Source organism: Acanthopagrus latus, chromosome 7 (genome assembly GCF_904848185.1).
Source record: "Acanthopagrus latus isolate v.2019 chromosome 7, fAcaLat1.1, whole genome shotgun sequence".
NCBI lineage: Eukaryota > Metazoa > Chordata > Actinopteri > Spariformes > Sparidae > Acanthopagrus > Acanthopagrus latus.
This window is the reverse complement of record NC_051045.1, coordinates 4100916-4122976: the sequence shown is the minus strand read 5'-3', so window position 1 is coordinate 4122976 and position 22061 is coordinate 4100916. Positions and strand designations below refer to the sequence as shown.

General features: G+C 41.3%; 1 protein-coding gene and 1 long non-coding RNA gene across 6 annotated transcripts in view; one reads left to right on the top strand and one right to left on the bottom strand.

The window, feature by feature from the left end:
• LOC119023527 (sushi, von Willebrand factor type A, EGF and pentraxin domain-containing protein 1-like) overlaps positions 1-1638 on the top strand; it is a 28702-nt gene extending 27064 nt beyond the window's left edge. The window contains exons 31-33 of the mRNA XM_037105540.1: positions 1-45; positions 162-252; positions 475-1638. The exon at positions 1-45 is cut by the window's left edge and continues 1 nt beyond it. Of these exons, the coding sequence (XP_036961435.1) occupies positions 1-45; positions 162-248 (132 nt within the window). The 3' untranslated portion in view covers positions 249-252; positions 475-1638. The remainder of the gene's footprint in view (positions 46-161; positions 253-474) is intronic.
• Positions 1639-3787: 2149 nt separating this feature from the next.
• On the bottom strand, positions 3788-20798 carry LOC119022311. Of its 5 annotated transcripts, none has more exons than XR_005075884.1 (7): positions 20674-20798; positions 20178-20225; positions 14172-14292; positions 13340-14046; positions 11364-11412; positions 5458-5550; positions 3788-5199 (listed from the first exon to the last, which is right to left on the bottom strand). It is a non-coding gene; the product is annotated as an uncharacterized LOC119022311 (long non-coding RNA). The 5 variants fall into 5 exon arrangements; XR_005075887.1 differs by lacking the exons at positions 20178-20225; positions 20674-20798 and adding an exon at positions 14481-15343 and having other exon boundaries at positions 3788-4752; positions 5046-5199; XR_005075885.1 differs by lacking the exons at positions 20178-20225; positions 20674-20798 and adding an exon at positions 14481-15343 and having other exon boundaries at positions 13340-13464; positions 14011-14046.
• Between the last annotated feature and the right edge of the window lie 1263 nt (positions 20799-22061).

The following is a 22061-nucleotide window of genomic DNA, read 5'->3' as shown; positions in this document are numbered from 1 at the left end:
CTTAAGGAGTGTGGAACAAATGACCAAGAGGGAAAATCTCTCCCGGTAAGAAGATGGACCACCACGTGCATCAGAACTATTTAGTGCCAAATGAACAAATAAGGATATGATGAGAGCAGGAATCCATCCGTCCATCCTCTATAACCCATTATCGTTTGCAGGATGGCATGGGGCTGATGGAGACCGGAAACGGCGATGGTCAAACCGCTAACGAAAAGTCGCCAGTTGTGAGCTCGGACAAAGTGTGACAATGTGGGCAGAAGCTTTTATATTTTTTTTCATACTGTATCTGAATGATGGATTATTAATGTTGAACTTTTTTTTTCCTTCCTGCTTCCAAGTAGTCCTGTGCCTCTAACTCACTTAACTCTCTTCAGAAATGTATTTCCTCTTTCATGGGGCTGGACACATTTTTTACAATTTGTCAAAAAAATGTCTCCGGTTTCAAATTGTGTTTCTTCTGTTTTCCTGTAGAAAGCGTGGCCATCCTGTTCGCCCAAAGAATTGGCTGTAGAAGCGACCAGATGAGAAGAGGAATGTCGCTGGACTCCTTGAATGTTTTCATGCTGTCCATGTGCATGTGATGGCACAGGCCAATAGCATTTCCTGAGTGTTTTTTTTTTTTTCTGAACCCCAATCTGAGATTCATAATCCTCAGAAAAATTGAGCGCAATCCTTCGCTTATGCTTTAAGTGGCTCCTCTGAGGAGTTGACAGTCATGTCCATCTTTGATTGACCACTCATTTTCAGTAGTTTAGTAATAATTGGCTTCACAAGTGTTATTTTCTATTCTGTAATTATGAAGGAATGAGGGTTAGGCCATGTTAATGTTAAACTTCACTTGCACTAAAGCCCGGGGCACGGCTCAGCTCATCAGTTACACCAATGGCTTATATAATGAGCATAATCAGTAAAGAATATTTGTATTGTTCACCTTAAATACAGCTGGTTGCTATCTTACAAACCAGTCCTGTAGATTCAGTCTTCACCATGACCAAGATGACAGTGGGTTCTGTGAAACAGTCCCTTATTTAGTGCCTGAACATATAAGATATGTTCCATATGCCTTAATACAGGCGAGTGTTGTGGCTCGTCTTGTGATTTGTGTGTTTGCCCGCGTGTTGCATAAATGTCAGTCTTGTTGATCGGCCTGGTTAATTAAGGCTTGATTGAGGGCCTTTCTGAGCTTCCTGTTTAATGTGTAAATAATAGTTTGTTGTTTCATGTTGATACATTTGTGCCCTGTAACTTCACCACATTAAGAGAATCAATTTTTGATCACAAAGACGTGATTTGTTTTATCGTTGCCTCTTTTCTGATTGTCAGTTTCAGTTCAGTAACAGTAGAAGAGCAGAAATACTTTGAGTATTGCAACACAAATATTTGTGTCTGTTGTTACACAAAGATGTATAGACTGTCATCACTGAAAATTTTGCCTGCGCCTCGCTAATCTTTATTTATTGAACTCGTGTGTGTGAGAGAAAAAAAAGAAATGTTACTCTTTTTGTATTGGTTTGAAGCTGCTTGTTATGCCTGTACTTTTTTAATTCAACTGATGAAATAAAACAGTAACAAAGACTCACCACTGTGTGCACAATCAACTCTTCACGTACGTCAATAAATCTAACACGTAAAATATGTTCACAGTCTTTGCTCATCATGACTGCATATTGTGTGACCCAGGGGTAGAAATGGATTAGTGGAGCTTAAAGTTTCGGACACCTAGTCAAAATACTTGTTTGAATTTATTACTAATTTTTTTTGTGTCATCATAAATACCATCCCAGCAATTCAAATAAAAGGTTGAATATATGTATGTTGAAAGAATGTATGTCAGAATGTTACATTAATAATAAGACACCTTTTGTACATATTACATCTAGAAATGATTCTGTTTTATTTTTCCAGCTCAAAGTCACATTCGCCCCAAATATTTGAGACAAGCTATAATCATGTAAAACGTTTAGAAAATTAACTGTGCACCGCTTCTCCAGTTTAAATATAAACTCCACTAACATTTCCTCTTATCACAGTGCCACCTGGTGGACTTCACCCTGACTAGAAAATTGTGCAAATGATCCCTTGATCAAGTTGTCAGATGGACATCTAGTGGTGGGAGTGTTACAGTACAACACCAGAGAAATTCATCACTTAAATAGTATTTGGGAGTATTTCTGGGAGGCCCACTTGTGATATCTTGCACTACTTTATCAGCTTTCATGGCTCCATTAAAGACTAAAAGAATGAATACGCTTTGGTTTTGTTCTGTGTCGATGTTTAAACAGGAATAGAGTGATCTGTGGGGTGGGAAAGTTGTCTAGATCTGAAAACATCATCCTCCGCTGCAAACATCAGTCGAGGTATCAATGAGAGATCCAGGCTGGATAGAAAAGTCAGAACAACATGAGAGAGAATCCGCCGCAGTCAATCCAGTCGGTGAAATAAAGAGAACAGCTCGGTTGCGAAGAACTCCGCCGGGTACGATGAGATCTGTCCTTCACTGTAACCGATTTCAAATGGTGCTAGAAACAAAAGCAGACTCTGAACACCAAAAGAAATCGGTCAACCTTGGATTGAGGACAAAGAAGCCTGAGCTGTCCAAACGTCGCTGAAGATGGAAGGTTTGCAGCCCACTGAGCGCTGCTTCAGGGAGTGATACTGTGCAGGTGAAGCTCTCTCCGTGCTCCATCTTTATCTCTTGAATCCTCTCGTGATACTTCATAGGATGCCTGTTTGCTGGCCAGTGAAATACACTTCCCACCCCAAGAACACTGATTTCAAATGGTGCTAGATAGATGACAATACTCTAAGCCACCATCTGAAACCAGCTTCCAAGGGGGGCACTTCAGACAGAAGGCATCCTTCTGTGGTGCAAAACACAGTCAAACAAAAAAACAACAACATTAAAAACAGAAGAAACAAGACAATCATACTGGAAGAGGTAAAACCAGCAAACATTTGACTACTGAAACAGGGAAGTTAGCAGCAGCAGACACACAACTTCCTTTTTATCTGCATATACTGTAATTAGAAAGATTAATGTAGAAGTGAAGAAGGTCCTGATAAGGCACTAGTCTGAGAGAACGTTAGACATTTGAGTCTGGAATGTTTTGACTTTCCTGCTGCTGCAGATTCTATGGAAGCCCTGAGGAGCAAGTTAAGAAATGTATTTCTCTCTGCCGTAAACTGTTTTTCTCACCTGTGTTAGTGACTCGAGAACTGGTGAAAAATTTTGAATTTATTGTTCATTTAAGAAGATTCTTTTTCTTGGGGGGATGAAAATCTTTCAGGAAAAAAATTGTCAAAAATGTTGTCATTCTACGTGTGAAAAGTTTTATTCATGTGTCTTTTTTTTCCCGTCAAAAAAATAAATAATTTCAGGGAAATATCACACTGATATGTGAAGCTGAGCGGATTTCTTTTCCATGTGTGAAACCGAGTAAAAAAAAAAAAATCATGAGCATTTTCTTCTCAGGATTTTTTTTTTTCCAAATGTGAAACTGAGCAGATTCTTTTTTTATTTGTCAGTTTTTTCATGTGTGAAACATTTTTTTTTCCCATATGTGAAACCAATCATTTGAAACTGAAAAAAACATGAGAAGTTTTGTTTCATTTCATGGGGAAAAAAAAAGTTTTTCATGTATCATTTTCTTTTTCCAATTTTTCCAACTTTCTTTCATGTGAAAATCTTTTTAAATAATTTTTTTGATATGAAAATCTTTTTTCATGTGTTAAGCTATTTTTTTTATCTTGTCAAACGTTTTTTTTTTCTTTCAAGTGTGACACATTGTTTTTATCGACGTGAAATCAAGTCAAAAAAGTGCTTTTTCATTTCAGAAAAAATAATAAAAAATTTCATGTGTCAATTTCTTTCATGTGTCAACGAGAAGAAAAATTGTTTCTCATGTCTGAAATGGAGTGAAAAAAACAATAGTCCTAGGATAATCTTTCATTTTCGGAAAATGTATTTTTCTACAGTAATTTCTTTTTTTTTCTTTTCTTTTTTTTTTTCCCCCTAATTTCTTGAGATTTTTGTGTGAAATGGATTGACAGAAAGTTTCATCAGGAGAATTTGTTTTTGTGAGGCTTATTTTGAGTGTCCGAGCTTGTGGTCAATGATGATGATCTTTTCTAAAACTTTCTCTTGCTGAAACTTTGATCAGACTTAAAAAATTGATCACCAGAAAATTTCCTCACTTTCATAAATTGGCGCCTACATTAGTGACATCACTGGAGGAGATTTTATCAGATTACATACAAAAAGCAAAAGCATTTAATTACCTATTTTTCCCACATATGCAGTAGTACTCCCCGAACACAATTTACTGTGTAACAATGGTGGACTTCCCCTTTAACAGTTAGACATCTCTATTTTTCTATTTTATTTAATGCCATTTACTCACATCAGACTGTTAGACTTTATTTTTGCAGTTTGGAAAGCTGACTTAAACCTTCAGTACGCAACTTCTGCCACTAGGGGTCTCTCAATCAAAACTATTCAAATAAAACTGATTTGATGATGTCAGGAAGTAATGTGGCATCATGGGAGTTGCTGTCTTCATTTTCTGAACAACCACCATTGCTGGTGAAAATCCATCTGATGGGTCTCTGGCGTGAAACGTTCATGGACGAGGTTAATGTTCTTAAATATTCTTCACACTGACTTCCTTTCTCTCTCTCTCTCTGTGATGCATCACCTGATGTTTCCCTGGAAGTTACAGCAACAGGCGACCAAACGAACAGGAACATCACCTTGAATTAAATTATGGCGTTCTTTAGATTCAAGCGCTGTTTGAAACATTGGGCATAATGTAAATACACAAATATATAAAATATCAAAAGGTCTGGTTTCCGAGAAAGTATCATATTACATATTTAAAGAAGGACATCGAAGACTTAACTGCTGTTAGAGGCATTATGGTATTAAGTCTTCATCTGGAGGCTCTGCCATTTGCAAATGGAACAATTAATTTTTTAAACAATGCCTCATTGGTCTCCATTACGCTGATGCATGTCAATGAATTAGTAATAGGCACAGTAATTACTTTTAGGACTTTTCTCCGTCTCTACACTGTTTTTTGACTGGATCGAGACGTTGTTCCAGGGAAGCGTGACGGCATCTCGGAGACCGGCAGAACGATGCACTCTGGGATGGTTTAGGCTCATGCTCGCACCCAGGAAGAACTCTGATTCGCTGCCCTGTTTCAAACAAGGAAACAGAGAGGAGGGAAGCAGACGAAGGAAGAACGAGAGAGCGAGAGATGTAACAGAAAACCACAGAGAAAGCACCAGAACACCTCTGTCCCCCACTCTCTCTCTCTCTCTCTCTCTCTCTCTCAATCCATTTCTCTCCAACACGCCCACACGACTGATCTGATACTTGATCCAAGCTTCGCGGATGTGTGAAGGGCCAAACAAGAACAGACGCACAACACACTGCATGTCTTTCAGGCTCACCTGCAGCCTTTTTGCAGATGTACCCACGATGATTCCTCTCCTCGCTGCTGCTCGGTAGAATAGAGAGGACGACAGCTCGCTGCTCTCCGGCCACTACAAGGGGAGAAAACAAAAAAAAAAAAAAAAAGCAAGGAAGTGGCAGTCAGTTTCTGGCAAAATGAAGGCCATGACGTAGACACGCAGCTACAACACACTGTGAGGGTGGGGCGAGTACAGGTAGTGGCCAGTTCACTGACTTGTTGCCAAGTGCTTTAACAAAGTACCAAGGTCCCCCAAATGTTTCTAATATCCTCTTTTCGGTGCTGCTACTGTTCTTTTTTGCTCTTTGCGTGCAGGTGGAAGGAACACTGACAATTCATTGTCTCGCCTCAAACCCCGCTGTCCCTCCAGAACACACACCCACACACAGTCTGCCTTCATTTCTTTGTGTTTACGATGACAACTCCCATAAATACGACTTGTCTTGAAATGATTAGAGCAAAAACCAGCAGCCTGGAAACATCCGATGCAATTTGCTTTGATTTTCACAGTAATCCCCACAGCCCTTACAAGTCCTTATCAGGCTTCAGATGGGCCAGTCTTTTTTTTTTTTTGTCAGGGATGTTTGTGTGTGAGAGTGCATAAGGCTATCTAGTATGTGTGTGTGTGTGTGTGTGTTTGCACTGTAGCCACAGTGACGACTCTGATCAGAGGGCCTGTCCGTCCGTAGGTGTCTGGTTCCTTCGCCTGGCTGGCTCAACCCAGCCCTGTCAGTTTTCTTTTTCGGGTTGTTTGTTGCTTGTGTGCCACTGGACCTGTTGTGTAATGCTTATAAAAGATTTAAAGGGACAGGAGGCCTTCGGAGAGCGGTCAGCGACAGGATCAGGAAGGAACTGCGAAGCACCCGGGGGAAACCCGCAGGGGTGAATATCTTCACAGCTGTCCTTATTGAGAGAGAAACGGGAATGTTGCTGAGTGAGTAAACTGCAGGGGAACATGCATGATAAGCGATTTATTAGCTGACAGTTGTACTTTATGGAATACTATAAAAGTTGAACTACGGTTCATTGTTGAAATGCACAATTAATCATAAATCAGCTGTCGGCAGGTAAGTTAGAATGCTGTACGTCCTGTGCTCACTGTATGCGTTGTGTAAAGTCTACACTGACTGGAAGACGAAGGCCTTGTCCACACATAAACAGAGGTTTTTAAAACCGTATCATTATGAAGTAAATGTCGACTGCACTATGTAATGGATATAGAATAATAAAACCATGAGCGTTTACATAAGCTCCCTCTAAACCTCGCTTTCACCATACAATTTTGTGGTATTTTTTTTGGTTTGTGGTACGCAGTCACCCATGTAAAGGAAGGTGATCGGTTTCTATCACAGACCAAATGGCTGAATAAACTCACGTTTTGTCTTCTGTTGCTGTTATTTGTGACTCTCAGTAACAAAAACAAAAGAGCGATCCGGTCGTCTATACAACAGCGGTTTCAACGTCGATCCCGCTTTGAAACGCGAGGGGAGAAAAGTCGTCCGCGACCACGTTAAATGAAAAATAATTTCATCCGGACAAGCGTTTCAATAACGTTTCAGAAATAACCTTTGTCAAACGCACCTGAAAACACATATCACATGACCATCCATTCAACACACTGTCAGTGTGGACAGAGAAGCTGATTGTATACTCTGTGGCTGGTTGCTTCGTTACGGAAAATACCACAAACAATTTCTACTTTTACAAGGGGGTTTTTCCTGAAAACAGAACAGAAATGATGATGCAGGTAAACAGAATCCACTGGGATGATGCTCGGCCTATTTTTATTGAAACCCCATCAACAGCTGCTTTTGTCTCGATATCTGTTTATGTCTAATATTTACCATATAGCATCCAATCAGTCAATAAACAAACTCAAATACTCCAGAATATCACAACACATACTACCAGATCACATCTGTATAACGCTGGACACCGATAAAACCAGATTAGGAGGCGAGAGTGGGGTGTCTGCATCGTCGTCCAGGTGTAAACACTCACAGACTTTCTGAGTATCTCTTCCCTAAACATCCATTTTCGATAACCTGAAACAGCGTTAACACACAGAAAAAACGGCGTTAATAAATACCTGCGTACGTGTGGACAGAGCCTAACGAAACACTGAGACGACTGAGTGAGTGCAGACGTCAGGAAGCACATTCTCCTCTATCATCTTTACAAACGGTAAAACTAACGAGTCATAGTATACAGTACGTTATACTATCAGCACATTTACAAGAAAGCAAGCGAGAGAGAAAGGGAGAGAAAGACGCTGACTGTGGAAGCAGGAGCTGCAATGCAGACCGCGGGCAGCCACACACACGCTCTTGCATCATCTCAGAAATGTGGCATCTTTTGGACTTTCAGCCAGGAGAAGAAGAAGAAGAAGAAGAAGAAGAAGAAGACCTCTCTTTGTCTCGGGAATTTAAAATCCTTCCTGCGGCTGCCGCCCTCGTCACAGGTATCAGAGTGTGTCAGCCATGTAGAAGATGCTGAGCAGCTCTCTTTCACCGACAGCTCGGAGCGAACAAAGACGGCCTGAGTAGCATTTCATGTTACGAGAGCCACAGTTTTAACGATAATTTACGAGAAAAGGGAGCCGATATATCACTGGAAATTAAAAGTATGTCAAGAAGTTAAGATTAATGCTAATTGAAAAAGGTCACATATAAAAATCTGTCAGGCAGTCATACAGAGAAACAGTTTTCGCAGGAACAAAGATAGAATCCCCAAGATCATCAACTACAACGCTTTGGGTTGGCGTCTGACCCGAGAGGGTAACTTAAAATATCCGACATTCTGGGTGATGAGACTCGACGACTCTTTCGCAGGACGTTACGTTTTGTTCCTGACGTGTTAAGATTTCAGCAGTTCTTTCAAGGAAAATCAACACCTGCTCATAAAAAAAGACTAAATGACTGAACTGGATTAATGTTTTAGGCCCAGTCATTAGCACACATCATATCTTTTTTTAAGGAAACCTTATGAGGAAATGGCCCACTGCACTGCAGGTACGGATACGAACGTCAGCATCGGCCAGACAACAAAACGTATGACGATCACTCCACAAAACAAACACAGGCGGCGATATCCTGGTAAAGATGTTACCAGCTCAAGTTATATAAATCAGACATGGTACTTGAGTATCCATGGAAAACCTTTGTAAAAGAGGGCATTGCTTCTTGACCAATCAGACGCTGAACTCCAGCTGCTTGCTTGCACTGTGAGCCAATGGAGCACCTCTGTGCAGCTCGTGGAGCCAGGAGAGCTCCTCCCATCCAATGAGAAGCCAGCTTTGGCACGGTGGCCTGTGATGCAGCAGCTTTAGGAAGTCCAGTGCATGTGAACTGGAGAGAAGCCAAAGCAGAGTCACCAAGAGAGCAAGGTAAACAACTTCTCTCCCTCTCTCTCCTTCTCTACCGCCCTGGACTCCCTCTCTCCTCCCGTCTCTCTCCCTGATCCTGAGCCATGACATTTTAGCCCCTTCTGTGGTTCCCTTTCTCCAAGAGAGAGACAGATAGCGAGATAAACAGATAAAAAAGAAAAGAGGGAGGGATATAAGCTGTGTACTGGTTGAAGAGAAGTCCAGCCCAGAAATGACTGCGTCACCGTCTCTGTCTCTCCTAACTACGCAGAAACAAATGTGTCTTGGGGACGGGTTTCGCCAAATCCCGGTGGCCCTGGAGGGTGAAAACAAATCACATGACATACGTAAGTGCCACCAGCCGTAGACACCGAGCTGATCTGTTGTCTGATGGCAACATGCGGCCGGAACGCAAAACCAGTCTCTGCTCTCCTACGTGCCTGACTTCCCTTCGCTCCACCGTCACTCCTTTCCTTCACCTCCATCACGAGTTAACCACAACAAGCAGGCCAGCGGCCCCGACACAGACGCATGTATGTACATATGTAGGGACGTGAAAATCATCAACGTCATGGCTGAAATTCAACAACGAACTCGTAAACCTTTGACGGCTGCTGTATTGTCCACCTGGCTGCATCACCATCTCCCATACAGTGGTGTATTAAACGTACAATACTGTTTCATAACTGGTCGGACGGCTCCGTGCGTGATTGAATTCACCTATTCGCACAAACGTAAGCGCTCGTACTCCTTCAGGTGATGGTGGCAACAAAAAGCGATGTTCCACCGCCTCTCTGCAAAACATTCCTGACTGAGCATCGCTGTGATATTAAGAAGCTTCCAGAATATTCTTTTGTTAACCCCTTTGTCGCACCTCTGGCCACCCGACACACACACATTTACCACGCCATCAAAACAAAACCTCGAGAAACTGTGTCACATCTCCAGCATCCATGTTGAAACTCGCGACATCATCAGCTCACAGGAACTACACAGCGTACACAGACACACAGGCACACACACACACACACACATATATATAGTAGCGACAGGCAGAGCATATCAAAACTACCAAGGAGGAAGAGGAAGAGGAGGAGAAAGCCGAGCTTGTCCGAAACCATTGTGTCGACTTCAGGTGGAAAACTCGATGACTCTGGGCTTCTGTTATCTCAGCTTCTGTTTCTCCTGACATGAAAAAGTGACGTAGCAACTAATCCAAAAATCTCTCTCTCACTCTCTGACTTGCTCTCCCTCCCTCTCTGCATCTCCCCTCTCGCTCTCTCCTTTCTGCTTGCCTCCCTCAAAACACACGCACTCTTTATTTTCATCTTGTTGCAACAGCATAAAACTGCTATTAGGCTGCTACTTCCAACTGACACATATACACAGAAGCAGAGCAGAGCCCCGTGCATGCACGCACAGCCGTGCACATGCGCGCTTGATCACGCTATTCCTCTGCCCGAGTGTGACGCAGCACTTAATTCTCTGTGCTTTTATACCCACTGTTGTGGCTATACGACGCAACTTCTTGATCAAGCTGAGCCACAAACACACTTGCTAGCTGCCACACAAGGCGAGTGAGCATGAGCAGACTGCGGTTAAAGGGACCCTACCACCACAGCTCCCCTGTCCCCCACTCTGTGACGCTGCCGTGTCCCCATTTCCCCCCATGTCCCCCGTATAATTGGGTCTCTCTCCCTCTCGGCTGCCCTCCTCTCTGGCGCTCTCCTCTCTGCTCTCGGCATGAGACGCACTCTGGCTGCTCTGTCTGTGAGGCTGAGCTGACTGAGTATCCTCGATCACCTGACAACCCACTGGTTTTAAAGGCACATCACCAGCTTATGTATCAGTTGCATAAGCACTCAGATGGTCTTTTGACTTTTTCGTATACAGTCGAACGAGGGATTCTGCTTATCTCCGAATCTGCACCAACGGGGAATATTTACATCGTGCTCTGTTTTACGCTGTTATGTGATTCTTTTGTAATACCCGTAAGTTGGTTGCTATAGTGATTTCTGACGTAGGACACACGGTGTTCCTCTTTCAACATTACTACTTTTCACCTCCAGTCCAGTGGGACAAAGTGTTTGAAAAAGTGTAATGTGTGAGGTGACTGACCGTCACGACCGCACTCTGAAATGTTACTCTGTATGTGCCTGCGCCGTGTACTTCCTCTTTCAGCTCTATTGCTTCCTACCACAACTCTGTTTTAAAGGGAAACACAGACTGTTTATTCCACAGTTTCTGATCTAAAATAACACTTTCTATCACCTCAAACTAAACACGCATCCATGAAACTGACAAGGAAATAATAAAAAAAAAAGTTTACAACTGTAAACAAATTCATGATCGTTTAACATTAATTCAAGTGTACTGAATTAAAGGTATACCAGAACGCAGCTGTTCCTTTAAAAGGACTGTGTTCATGTCTTATAAATAGTCTTGTTTTGTTTCCGTCAAACATTAGCAGAGTTTATTTTAAGAATTTGGGTCTTGGCAGTTTTATCTGATATTTCACATACCTTGATCAGAAGATTCTTCATTTGTCATGTAAATCAGACAACGGAGCTGCTGGAGGAGAGAAAAAAAAACAACAACAGAAAAACACGTTTTAGACGCAGAACATAAAATCAACAATCAATCCAATCAAATAATCTCATCTGATTTATGACGTGAATAGGAGTGAGGACAAATGTGGGACACTGCATTAGGCGAGACACTTTGGCTTCTTGACTGCAGAGCATTACAGTCTTGTGAATGCTACGGGAGCCATCCAACCCAATCCCTCAGGGATAATGCTACTAACTTGAGCACCTGGTTATACAGCTGGTTATTTGGGCTGTGGCGCGGCCTACAAACAGCACAGGCACTAACCTGTACCAGGATTTTATCACGTATAAAGTTAGAATCAAGTTAAATTCTCTCTTGTATAAACACAAACAATTAGTCTGAAGAAAGGCCGGCGCAAGCACGGTTTAAATGTCAAATTAGCCTATTTGTGTTCGTGTAGCGTCGACTACAATACTGCAAACAGTGTCCAGCAGGGCAATAACAGGAACAAGCTTGGCTCTGTTTCTTTTATGAGCTCGTCTGTTCTCAACAAGGCTGTGCCTATTAGCTCTGTCTGCATTTCTGAAGCATAAAGTCCCCTTTATATGCTAAGCTGAAATAAAAGCTTTGTCTCAGTTAACAAAAGGTTAACAAAGTGCCTGTCAGTTCAACACCACACCTATTTATTACAGAGATATAAGACAATGTGCGCTTTCAACAAGTGCTTTTGTAAATAATTGATCATTCTTAAAAACTAGGAGAGAATATGTCCACAGGGGGAAACGCTGATTCCAAACATGTCCAAGTGTTGGCTAGACCTGAAGTGTTTGAGCTGCGGTCAACATGTTGTCAAAAATAGTGATTTACTGTATATTGATACACACAGTCAACTATGTTTTGTGTGTATCATCCATGTTGCAGTTTTGCTGTTTTACTGCCTGAATCTTGCACTTTAAAATCTGCTATTTCAAAAGGCGCTGTTGAGCTGTAAAAGCACAAATAATCCCTCAAATTTCACGTCTTCAAATTTTCCATTAACCTCGAGTCACGAGTCTAGATTTTCATCTTGCACTGGGCCAGGGGAGACGGAGCCCACAGCTTCACCTTACAGGACTGAGAAAGGAGAGCGCTGGTAGGAGAATCAGCTTTCAGCCCCGAGCTATATGGGAAATGTAAGGGATCTGAAGGATCAAAGCATGTTTGCTCTGAGCAGACTGGTAGATGCTGAGGGTATCGATCGCAGCATTGAGGTCTAGCTGCTCCTCCAGGATGAAGACGTCCTCAGTCTATATGTGAATCCTGTGCAACAGCACGAAGGGATAGTACTGCAACTTTAGCACTTGGCTGTGTTCGGTGCCCTATTTTCTGCTAAGAGGATTGGATAAAAGATTTACATTTTAAAATGTATTACGTTGCTCACTATATCACACTGTAACTGATGCATTTAATTTGTCTCTTATATCGAATGCTGTCAAATGCCTGTGGCGGTTCTACTACATCCATAACCAATCACTACCTTCCAGCTCTGCTGATGAATTACAGATTCTTGATTTTCCCCTGTTGTTCTCTAATGAGAGCAGGATCTTTTAGTGTGACAGCGGTGTGTGACTGTGCTGAGAGAGACGCACACTACAGCTTTAAAGATACATCCAAGTGCTGGGCCTTCCTGACTGCTATTTATGCTCCTCATCCAGTGGGCAGTGCGTTAATTTTAGCCATGTCATCTATCAGCCATGCCTGTTCCACTTCCTAAACCTTAATCCCTCCCTTGGAAAGGTTCCCAGTCAGCTCCATTGATATTGTTTTTTTGGCTGTATTGGGAACAATGGGCATAGCTCCTCAATGCACCCACACATACATTAAGGCAACAAAGAAAGGAAAAAAAAAAAAAAAAAGGTATTACCTTTTTTTAATGAAATTACACAGTGTAATCTGGTTCTGTTATTACCTGTGTCGCAGCTACGGCTCGCAAGAATGCAAACAGGCTCTCTCTCTCTGATGTCAGCATGTGTTCCAGCACCACGCACGCCGTGATGAAAAGGAGGTCTCGGACAGCTTTATCCTCGGCAGGTCCTGAGAAAATCCCAGGCATTATTTTGAGACATGTCAAACATTGAGAAAAGTGAACTGAAATGTTTCCACTCAGCTCAGCAGTTTCTGGCATCGCAGTGTTGGACAAGCCAGAGGAGTGAGTCCTTTGAACAGATATAACACTCTGATATTAAGCAGTTATAAACTTGTGAATAATAGAGTTGCAGCGGTATACTGGTCACCATACATGTACATTTGCTTATTAATATATTACGTTTGTTTGAATATAATAAAGCCTTTGGTTTTTCGCTTCAGAAACACCTTTATTTATTCTTTAAGGCTCACTGTAACTGAAACTGTTATATTTTCTGAGATGGTTCTCGTCTCTGGAAGGTCTCATAATGCTGAAACCCTTACATACGCATATGACTGCTGACTACCGGCCATTAAATAATGCAAATGTGCAGCCAGGCATCTGTTATTCAGTGCAGATTCTTTTGGAAGTAATTGATATAAACATTGAATTGCTGCAAGCGTTTGTCCGGGATGTTGCTGCCTGTGTTCACGGTGAAGAGTGTCGCCTCTTACCTCTCAGAGAAGTTGAAAGTAATACCTGGATTTCCTCTGTAAAAAGAGGAATGGCAAAATTCATGTGGAAGGCAAGACATTTCAGTTTCTCGGCTTAATTTTGTACTTTAGTCTTCGATAAATGTATTCACGTCCAGCCTTTTAACAACATTTTCTCTTACTGTGCCTCTGAAGCAGTCGGCAAAAGCAATCGGCCAGGCGACTGCAGCCAGTGGAGTTTTGACGTCAAGAGATGTCAGTCCATTTTTACCCGACCACGACAGATGGATGCGGCGAGCCATTCTGTCGACAAAGTTGTGAGGCACAAGATTAATTAAAAAAAAAAATAAAACACACACATCAACTGATCTCATTTAGATGCCGCCCGTCTTCCCGTCACTCTGCGGCGTCGCATCAATACTTCCCAATATAACATCTGACTCATTCTGAGAACACTGTCTGATAACTTCATGCTCAGCACAAGATCTAACCTTTGCAGAAATACGCCATCTGGTGTCGAAATTGGAGTATTGCTCCTGGAGGTTTGTTTACATCAGGAATAAAAAGTGCGTATGACATAGAAACCTCTGGATGGATGGAGCTGAGTCAAGGCACTGGCACAGCGGGCCAACACACTATAGGTTCAAAGACAACAACAAAAAATAGCCTTTACAGAATCAATAAGAGGTAATTGGAAGGATAAACTCATGGGAGTGAATGGATGATGGGGAAAAACAATCTTACATAATTTTAATTTTAGGCCTATATGCAGAAAAAGGCTACTGAATGAAGTTGAGGCTGATTTTACATTTCTTTTCACATGGTACGATTTAAATACAGTATGTCTAAATGGAGATGGTACACAGCATGACACCCTCTGACAGGTGCGACGGCAACAAAATACAAAGTCAGAGGCCTGTAACAGGCTTTAAATCTGTTTAAAAAGTAACAAAAATATAAAGTTGTCCTCATCAACTAATTTGCTTTTTTCCCTTAAAGTGCTAGTTTGAAGTATTCTCCCCTCCTCTGTAACTTTTAATCAAATCTGACCTCCTGCTACTTTTCATTTTAAATCTGGAGAATATCAAAGCTAGATCAATTACATTCAAGCCTACACGACTACTAACACACACACACACACACAAATCTATCAAGGCAATAACAATACATCTACCTCATAAATCAAGTCATCACGCAGGAGCCCCATGGATGCGCGGACCACTCACTCCTGAGGTACAAAAACGAAGTGCGCAACATCCTCCTGCAGCAAGCATCCGAGCACACCTCTCCATCCCACCCTGCCCCTCTCTGCCTCTCACTGGCTCCGAGGACAGAGAAAATGAGAATGAGCACGCACATCCGCACAGACATAGTTTTTCTTTTTTCTTTTTTTTTTATGAGGGGGAAAAAATAAAAAAAATCATTGGGAGCGATAACGATAAGAGAATAAGCCTTTTCAGGAAGTTTCTAACCATGACACACTGGACGATTAACACGTAAAATATGTCGCACTATGAAATAAACAAACAAAAAAAACAAATACAAGGAATAAACATACATGTTACTAACACGCCCACCTACAGGCGCACTGTAACCTATATCCATACGTCTGACGGTGTATTATTCACTGGAGCAGGCACTTGGATGTAAACAGGTTCTGCTGGAGGAGAAGGAGGGGGAGGAGATGACTTACCGACGGCGCGTCTGTCGCAACACGTCCGGTTTCCTCTACAAATACTGCTCCGTCACGGCTGCCATCGACTCCCACCGTCCACCGTCCTCCTCCTCCTCCCGGGGGTCATTACCAAACCCAAGAGTGGTCCCCCTCCTGCGCCCTGCCTGCACCTTGGTCCATCGACATTTTCACAGCAACACAAACAAGCCACGCCCACCGCTCACACACCCCCGTTTTCTGATTGGACGTCCGTCCGAAAGGCGTCACAGGGATCACGTGCTTTTGACGCATGTTTACAAACAGGCGCAGAGCGGAAAGGAGAGCGGACGGGGACAAGAGGAGTCACTTCGATGGACTTCCGGTTTTGGTCATCAAATCCCGTTTTTTTTTTTGTTTTTTTTTCCCCCGTGGTATCATTAACATGCCAATATTATTGTTTACATAAAGAAAACCATTTTAATTAACACAGATATTGACTGCTATAACTGACGGGCGACTCAAACGTCACACGAGTGAATTTAACCCTAAAACGTAAGACACAATCTTGACGTCGACTCATCTATATTCTGGAAATTTCCATTAACCTGAACGCTTATCGGTGTTATTTAATACTCTGCTAGTTTATATTTACCCTCCAGCCGTTTGGAAAATCAAAAGGAACCGTGTAGCCTTTGGTTTTGTTGTCTTGAACTGTCAACCACGAACAAAAAAAAACAAAAGTAAAATCTGAGTACCATCTTGATACGGAAGTTCACGGTAGTGATGCTACACTGATGTCGGAGTTAGAAATTCTGGGTTTTCCATTGTTATACACTTCCTAATTATAACTCATAACTATTTTAGACAGAGCATGTTAGGCTAATGTGTTAATAAACATGAGAGCTTTCTTTATATGATTTATCAGACAGGTTCAATTAGAGGATATGTTGTTAGAATATCCTGTAATTGAACCTGATAATTGGAAGCTATTAGAATAAAACAGTGATTCTGTAGAATGAATTATGAGCATTTTAATGCATCTAATATTATTAATATTCCTCTGTACAATTCGATATTATCACTAAATGTGCAAAAAAAACCACAGTTGAACTTAACCTTAAACATCCTTTGTTGTTATTTAATAAGAGTTTAAAGCTCCAAAAACAAATAAGAGAGCTTGGCTAGTCTGCTTCATCAGGACTGTTTTGTAGTCACGCAAGGCTGAATTAGCACAAAACCTCACAACAGTCATCATATTCTGATACTAATGTAGCGTAGGACAAACTATAACCCGTGCACAGGAACATGTGACATCACATTTCTCCAGCTGAACACTGCCCACTTCAAAACAACAAACACAAGCAAAGACAAGAAACACAAAGAGCCTACAGAAACCGCTCATGTGAAATAACCACAACTGTTCTAAACCTGCTAGGAAATGATACGGTCACGAAGGATCCTGTCGATGATAAAAACAGTCTTTGGCCTCTGAAAGAATCCTGTGTGATCTGCGTTCATACCCAGCAGCTAACAGCAGTGTTGTGCCCCATTTATAGGACTAACAACATTGGGAAAAAAATCACATGTGCACTGAATGTCTGTAACTGGAAATGTGTAATCTCAAGCGATGTTTAGCTTCTGGTGCATAAAATAGCCTAATAAAGTAACTCTGGAAGTCTGCAGAAGTCAATTATAATTTAATTTATCATTTAATCAATCATTTACCAGCTTCCTGACTCCATTTCCTCAAGTACATTTAATTTCAAGTTCAAGAGCTGTTTTACAGAAATTAATTCATGGGGATTTTCTTGTTTCCTAACTTAATTATAGCTGTTTGTGTCTTAATACACTCACTATTTATGTGTGGCGTACATAGTATTTATTAATTCCAGGACTTAATTTTGTAAATGGCAGATGCTCACAATGCACACTGAGTTCTAGTTTTATAAGGTTAATAAATGTACTAAATTGATTTTTACTTTGTTGCAACCTACTTACCAAGCAACTTTAATAATACTGTTCAGATTACAGTTTACATTATCAATATGACAGAAGAATGTGGACCTCCACATCGCCGCGTTTAGTTCAAAACTTTGGTTGGACCAGGTGAATAAATATTATAAAACACATATATATCTTTGTTTTCATTTCTTCTTTTTCACTTTGCTGTGTCTAGTTTGCCCCGTTTGCCCCTCAAGGCCACAGCAGGGGGCATCCTAACCCAACAATCACATTCACATTCAAACTTCTCCTTCCTCTGCACACTTTACTCCATCTAAAGTTTGGATTATTTCAATGTGGCCCAATGTAAACTGATTACATAATGTTGTTTACTTCCCTAATTCAAAGCCTGCACAATTCTAGATTAACATTTACATCTTGTGTATTTTGAAGCTAGTATCACACCTTCTCAAACAGCCAGATAAATTGCTCTTATGTAGTGTTACTGTGCAATTTGTCTGGAGTCCTTAAGTGACCTTCGGTAAATTATCATTAGTATTCAATCAGCTGCATAGTCTTCAGTTTACTACAGTGTGCGATGTGCCTTCTGTGGATAGTTGCATCACTGGAAAAAAAAAAAAGAAAGAAAAAAAAAAGAAGAGACAATGCTTTCCAGATTGTTTCCCTCAGCAGATGTTAGGAATAGACGACAGCACAGAGCAATGTGCAGGAAACAGACGGGATTTCAATTTAAGTTTCCGTTGTTATTTGTTGTTTAGGTGTCTATGGAGACAAAATATAAAATGGGAGCCTTCGAATTTTCACCATTCGTTTATTAGTATTTGGTACTTTCATCATGCAGCCCAGTCTTTTGCTAGAGTAAAAGACTGCTTAGAAAATGTTATTACAATAGATAGAAAATTTAAAAAATACTCCACACATATGAGGCAGATGACACATCATTAAAAAAAAAACCTGCAGTTTATTAACACTAAATTAATTTTAGTGGTTAGTGACTTTTGACCAGGGCTGAAAGTTTAAGCTGTCATCACACATGAAGCGATTAAAAACTAACTGGCCTTTAACACAGCTGTCTGATGGGTCGTTACATGTAGGACGTGTCTGGTCACTCCCTCATGTGAGCACATTAGTCAGTGGGGCCCCATATTTGTCTTTCAGTGGACCCCTCCCTTAATGTGGATCCCAGCTTTGAAACTGCATACTACATTTCCCTTGATGCATGTTTTTTTTCAAAAGTATGTGCAAGTATATAAAGTTATTTTTTTTTACTCACAGTTGTAATGCACATGGACTTCTGAGGGAACGTCTATGTGCTTGTGGGTGGATGTGTACTGTTGTGTTCAAGCTAGGGTGTTGCATGAGAAAAAACCCCTTCCTCCGCTGCCAAGATTTAAAACGCATAAATCATTTCATCAAGTTCAAGCGGAGTACACTCGCAAAAACGTCCTCATCTGGTTCAGAGACCCACTCAGAGTGGACTTAACTCATTTGTGAATTAACTACTTGAGTGGTGGGTTAAAACACGTGAAACAGACGGATTTGTGTTCATGAATTTTGAGTTCTTACTCATTTTGCTCTCCCATCTCTGGCTTTCAAACAGTGTGTGTGATTCAGCCCTCGTCATGCAGGGTCATTTCTTTTGTTGACTTGCAGCGAGATTAAATTGTCTGGTGCAATCTTCCATCTGTTTTGTTTACTCTCCTCCACAGTAACAGTATACTACTTACAGATTTGGGCAGTAACTTCCTTTGCGGGTCTGGATCTGAGCATGCAGCCACTTCTCCTGTCATTCATCTCCTCTATCTGAGGATACTTTCAGATTCAGAGTGAACTTTTCTATTGTTATATATTAGCAATCACTGATTTACTGTGAGTAGGTGGACGTAGTATCTGAACACTTGGTGCATTTAGCAAGTCTAATATATATCTTCTTTCATTTTCCTTTTTTTTTTTACTTTTGAGGGAGATTTCATACCATTTTGTTAATGTAAACATTCTTACACCTATTGCAAAAATACTGCAGTATTGGTACTTTCACAAAGTATTAACGCAAGGAGATTTTTGTTAACTTATGGTGGGCTAAGTGGGTTAAAGCAAGTATCAGAACAAGTAGAACAGTCTGCTAATTTCAGAACATTACATCACTTTACTGTAAGGCAGACTTTCAAACCAGGAAAAGACAACACTTGTACCAGGATGCAACTATATCTAGAATATATCATAGTTTCATGTAAAAAATAATAATCATTCAGTATTAATATATTCTCCTCCAGCCCTACTTTCAGCTGATTGTTTTGGCTGTATCACTGTGACTTTGCAGTTCTGGTTCTTCCTCACTGCTGTTGTTTCCAATACAAACCCCTCTGTATGTCACCGTGCTGGTGAGCACAATTCAGCCACCCCCAGTTTGTACCTGTCATGTATTAGCACACCTTCAGGCTTTATTACAAGGGTCCTACTGTGTGTACCTCTTCTACATTATGTGCTCAGTGATGTTTCCATGTCAGTCCCCATTTGGCTCACAGGTGTAAAGATGACTAATTTAGTTTAACGGTTATTTAAAAGCACTTACCACTGCTCTGATGGTATTTGCAGCATCCTCAAAGACTCCTGTAACTAGCTGGGTGAAAAAAAGATTCCGTCTGCGACATATAAAACAAGATTTTTTTTGTTTGTCATACTGTGGCTCTGCTTCCTATCCAGTGTAGCCAGTAGGCGGCCATCTTTGTTTTGATTTGGCAAACGCCATTCAGTGGACATGACGTTCTTTTATTTATTTATTTATTTATTTATGTATGTATTTATACAGATGGTTAAATAAGTCTTTGTGGACTCAGACAACAACATCCAGGACAACATTAATACCTGACATAAATTACCTGAATTTTATCAGACATCATGTATCTTTAAAAGAAACCGATGGCTAACAGCTAGCTAGGCCTCCCTCTGTTACCAGCCATTTATGCTAATACATGGGTTAACTGGGGCTATTAGCAGCTAACACTGGATAGTAGTTAGTAGTAGAGAACAACAACAAAGCTCAGTATAGGAGTCAGTATTGGACTTACATTCACCAGGTGTCCAGACACACAGAGGCTAATATTTCTCGGTAACAGCAGGACATGCTAATAGGCAGCATTTGGCTAATAAGATTACCATTTCAAAATAAAAGACGAAAATATATCAGTTTTAGCAGCTTGATTCTGCTGCCCCCCAGTGGCCAAACACCTGTAACTGCAGGTTCAAGCCACAAATCCTGGATGATAAAATGTGTTTCTGCCTCACTGATTTAAATAATCACCAAGGTGAAGGCTTTCTGTCTACTCCAGCCTGGGATGACAAAATACAAGCAGGGTGTTAAGATTTCTCAGTATGTGGAGTAGTATTCACTGTTCTTTGGATGTGACTGTATGAGTAACTGGTGTCTATAATAATCACTGGAAATGTTGTCTTCACAGTTTTCCAGTCGGTATCGACAACATAATGTAATGTTCTGCACATTGGTAAACATCTTATATTGCATCCTCTCCTATAGATTTAAAGGAGAGACCAGATGAACAAACAGATTTGAGGTATTTGCAGTATTATCATTATTTTTTCCATTAATGTTGCAGGTTTGTTTAAAATCCTTTATCAGGCAGAATCAAAGACTTGATGTCCTCCTTTGCTAATACAGCCTCTTGGCATTAAAGTAACCTCTTCATGAACTTGGCAGTTTATCAGCTTTTAATTGCCTCACCCTGCAGACCACACCTTCTGACCTCAGGGTCCCCCGCTCCGTCTGCTTTACCTCCCACCCTTTCCATTCCACCCAATATCATCTTCCCATCAATGAGTTTGGAAGGGGCCGGCTTTGGCACGGAGAGGGAAAACATGACGTACTTGGCGGCTGTAACTACGCTGAGGGGGGAGCCACCCCACAATAAAAACAACCAGCTGAGTTTTGTTCGCAATCCCAGATTCCACTGCACATACACTACTCTTGGCTGGACGGAGGAGTGGAGGGGTGGAGAAACTTAAGCTCTGGATGGGATGAAGGATGGGGAGGGGGAGCAGGCTGGAGCTGGAGGCCTCGTGTGACGGTGAAGAAAAGCTGTGGAGGAGAAGATCTGGAGTGATACCGTCGGGGTACAGGGGCCGATGGGTGGAAAGTTTAAAGTGTCTCTTCACTCAAATCATACGTAAAGCATTTGTATTCATTTATTTTTGGTATCTGGCCAGTTAGATAGCAAACAAGTACAGCACAGAGTTTGATACTGTGGATCACAGCAACCTAGACTCTGTCTCCTTCTATCTTTCAGAAAGCAGTTTTTCTGTTCTGGCTCAGTCCCTACATGTTCTTCCACCTTGTCGTGAGGTGTGCCTCAAGGTTCTGTCCTGGGTCCTATTTTATTTGCATTGTAACGCTTCCCTGAAGTCATATAACTACCAAATTTGAATGCATTTCATACCACAG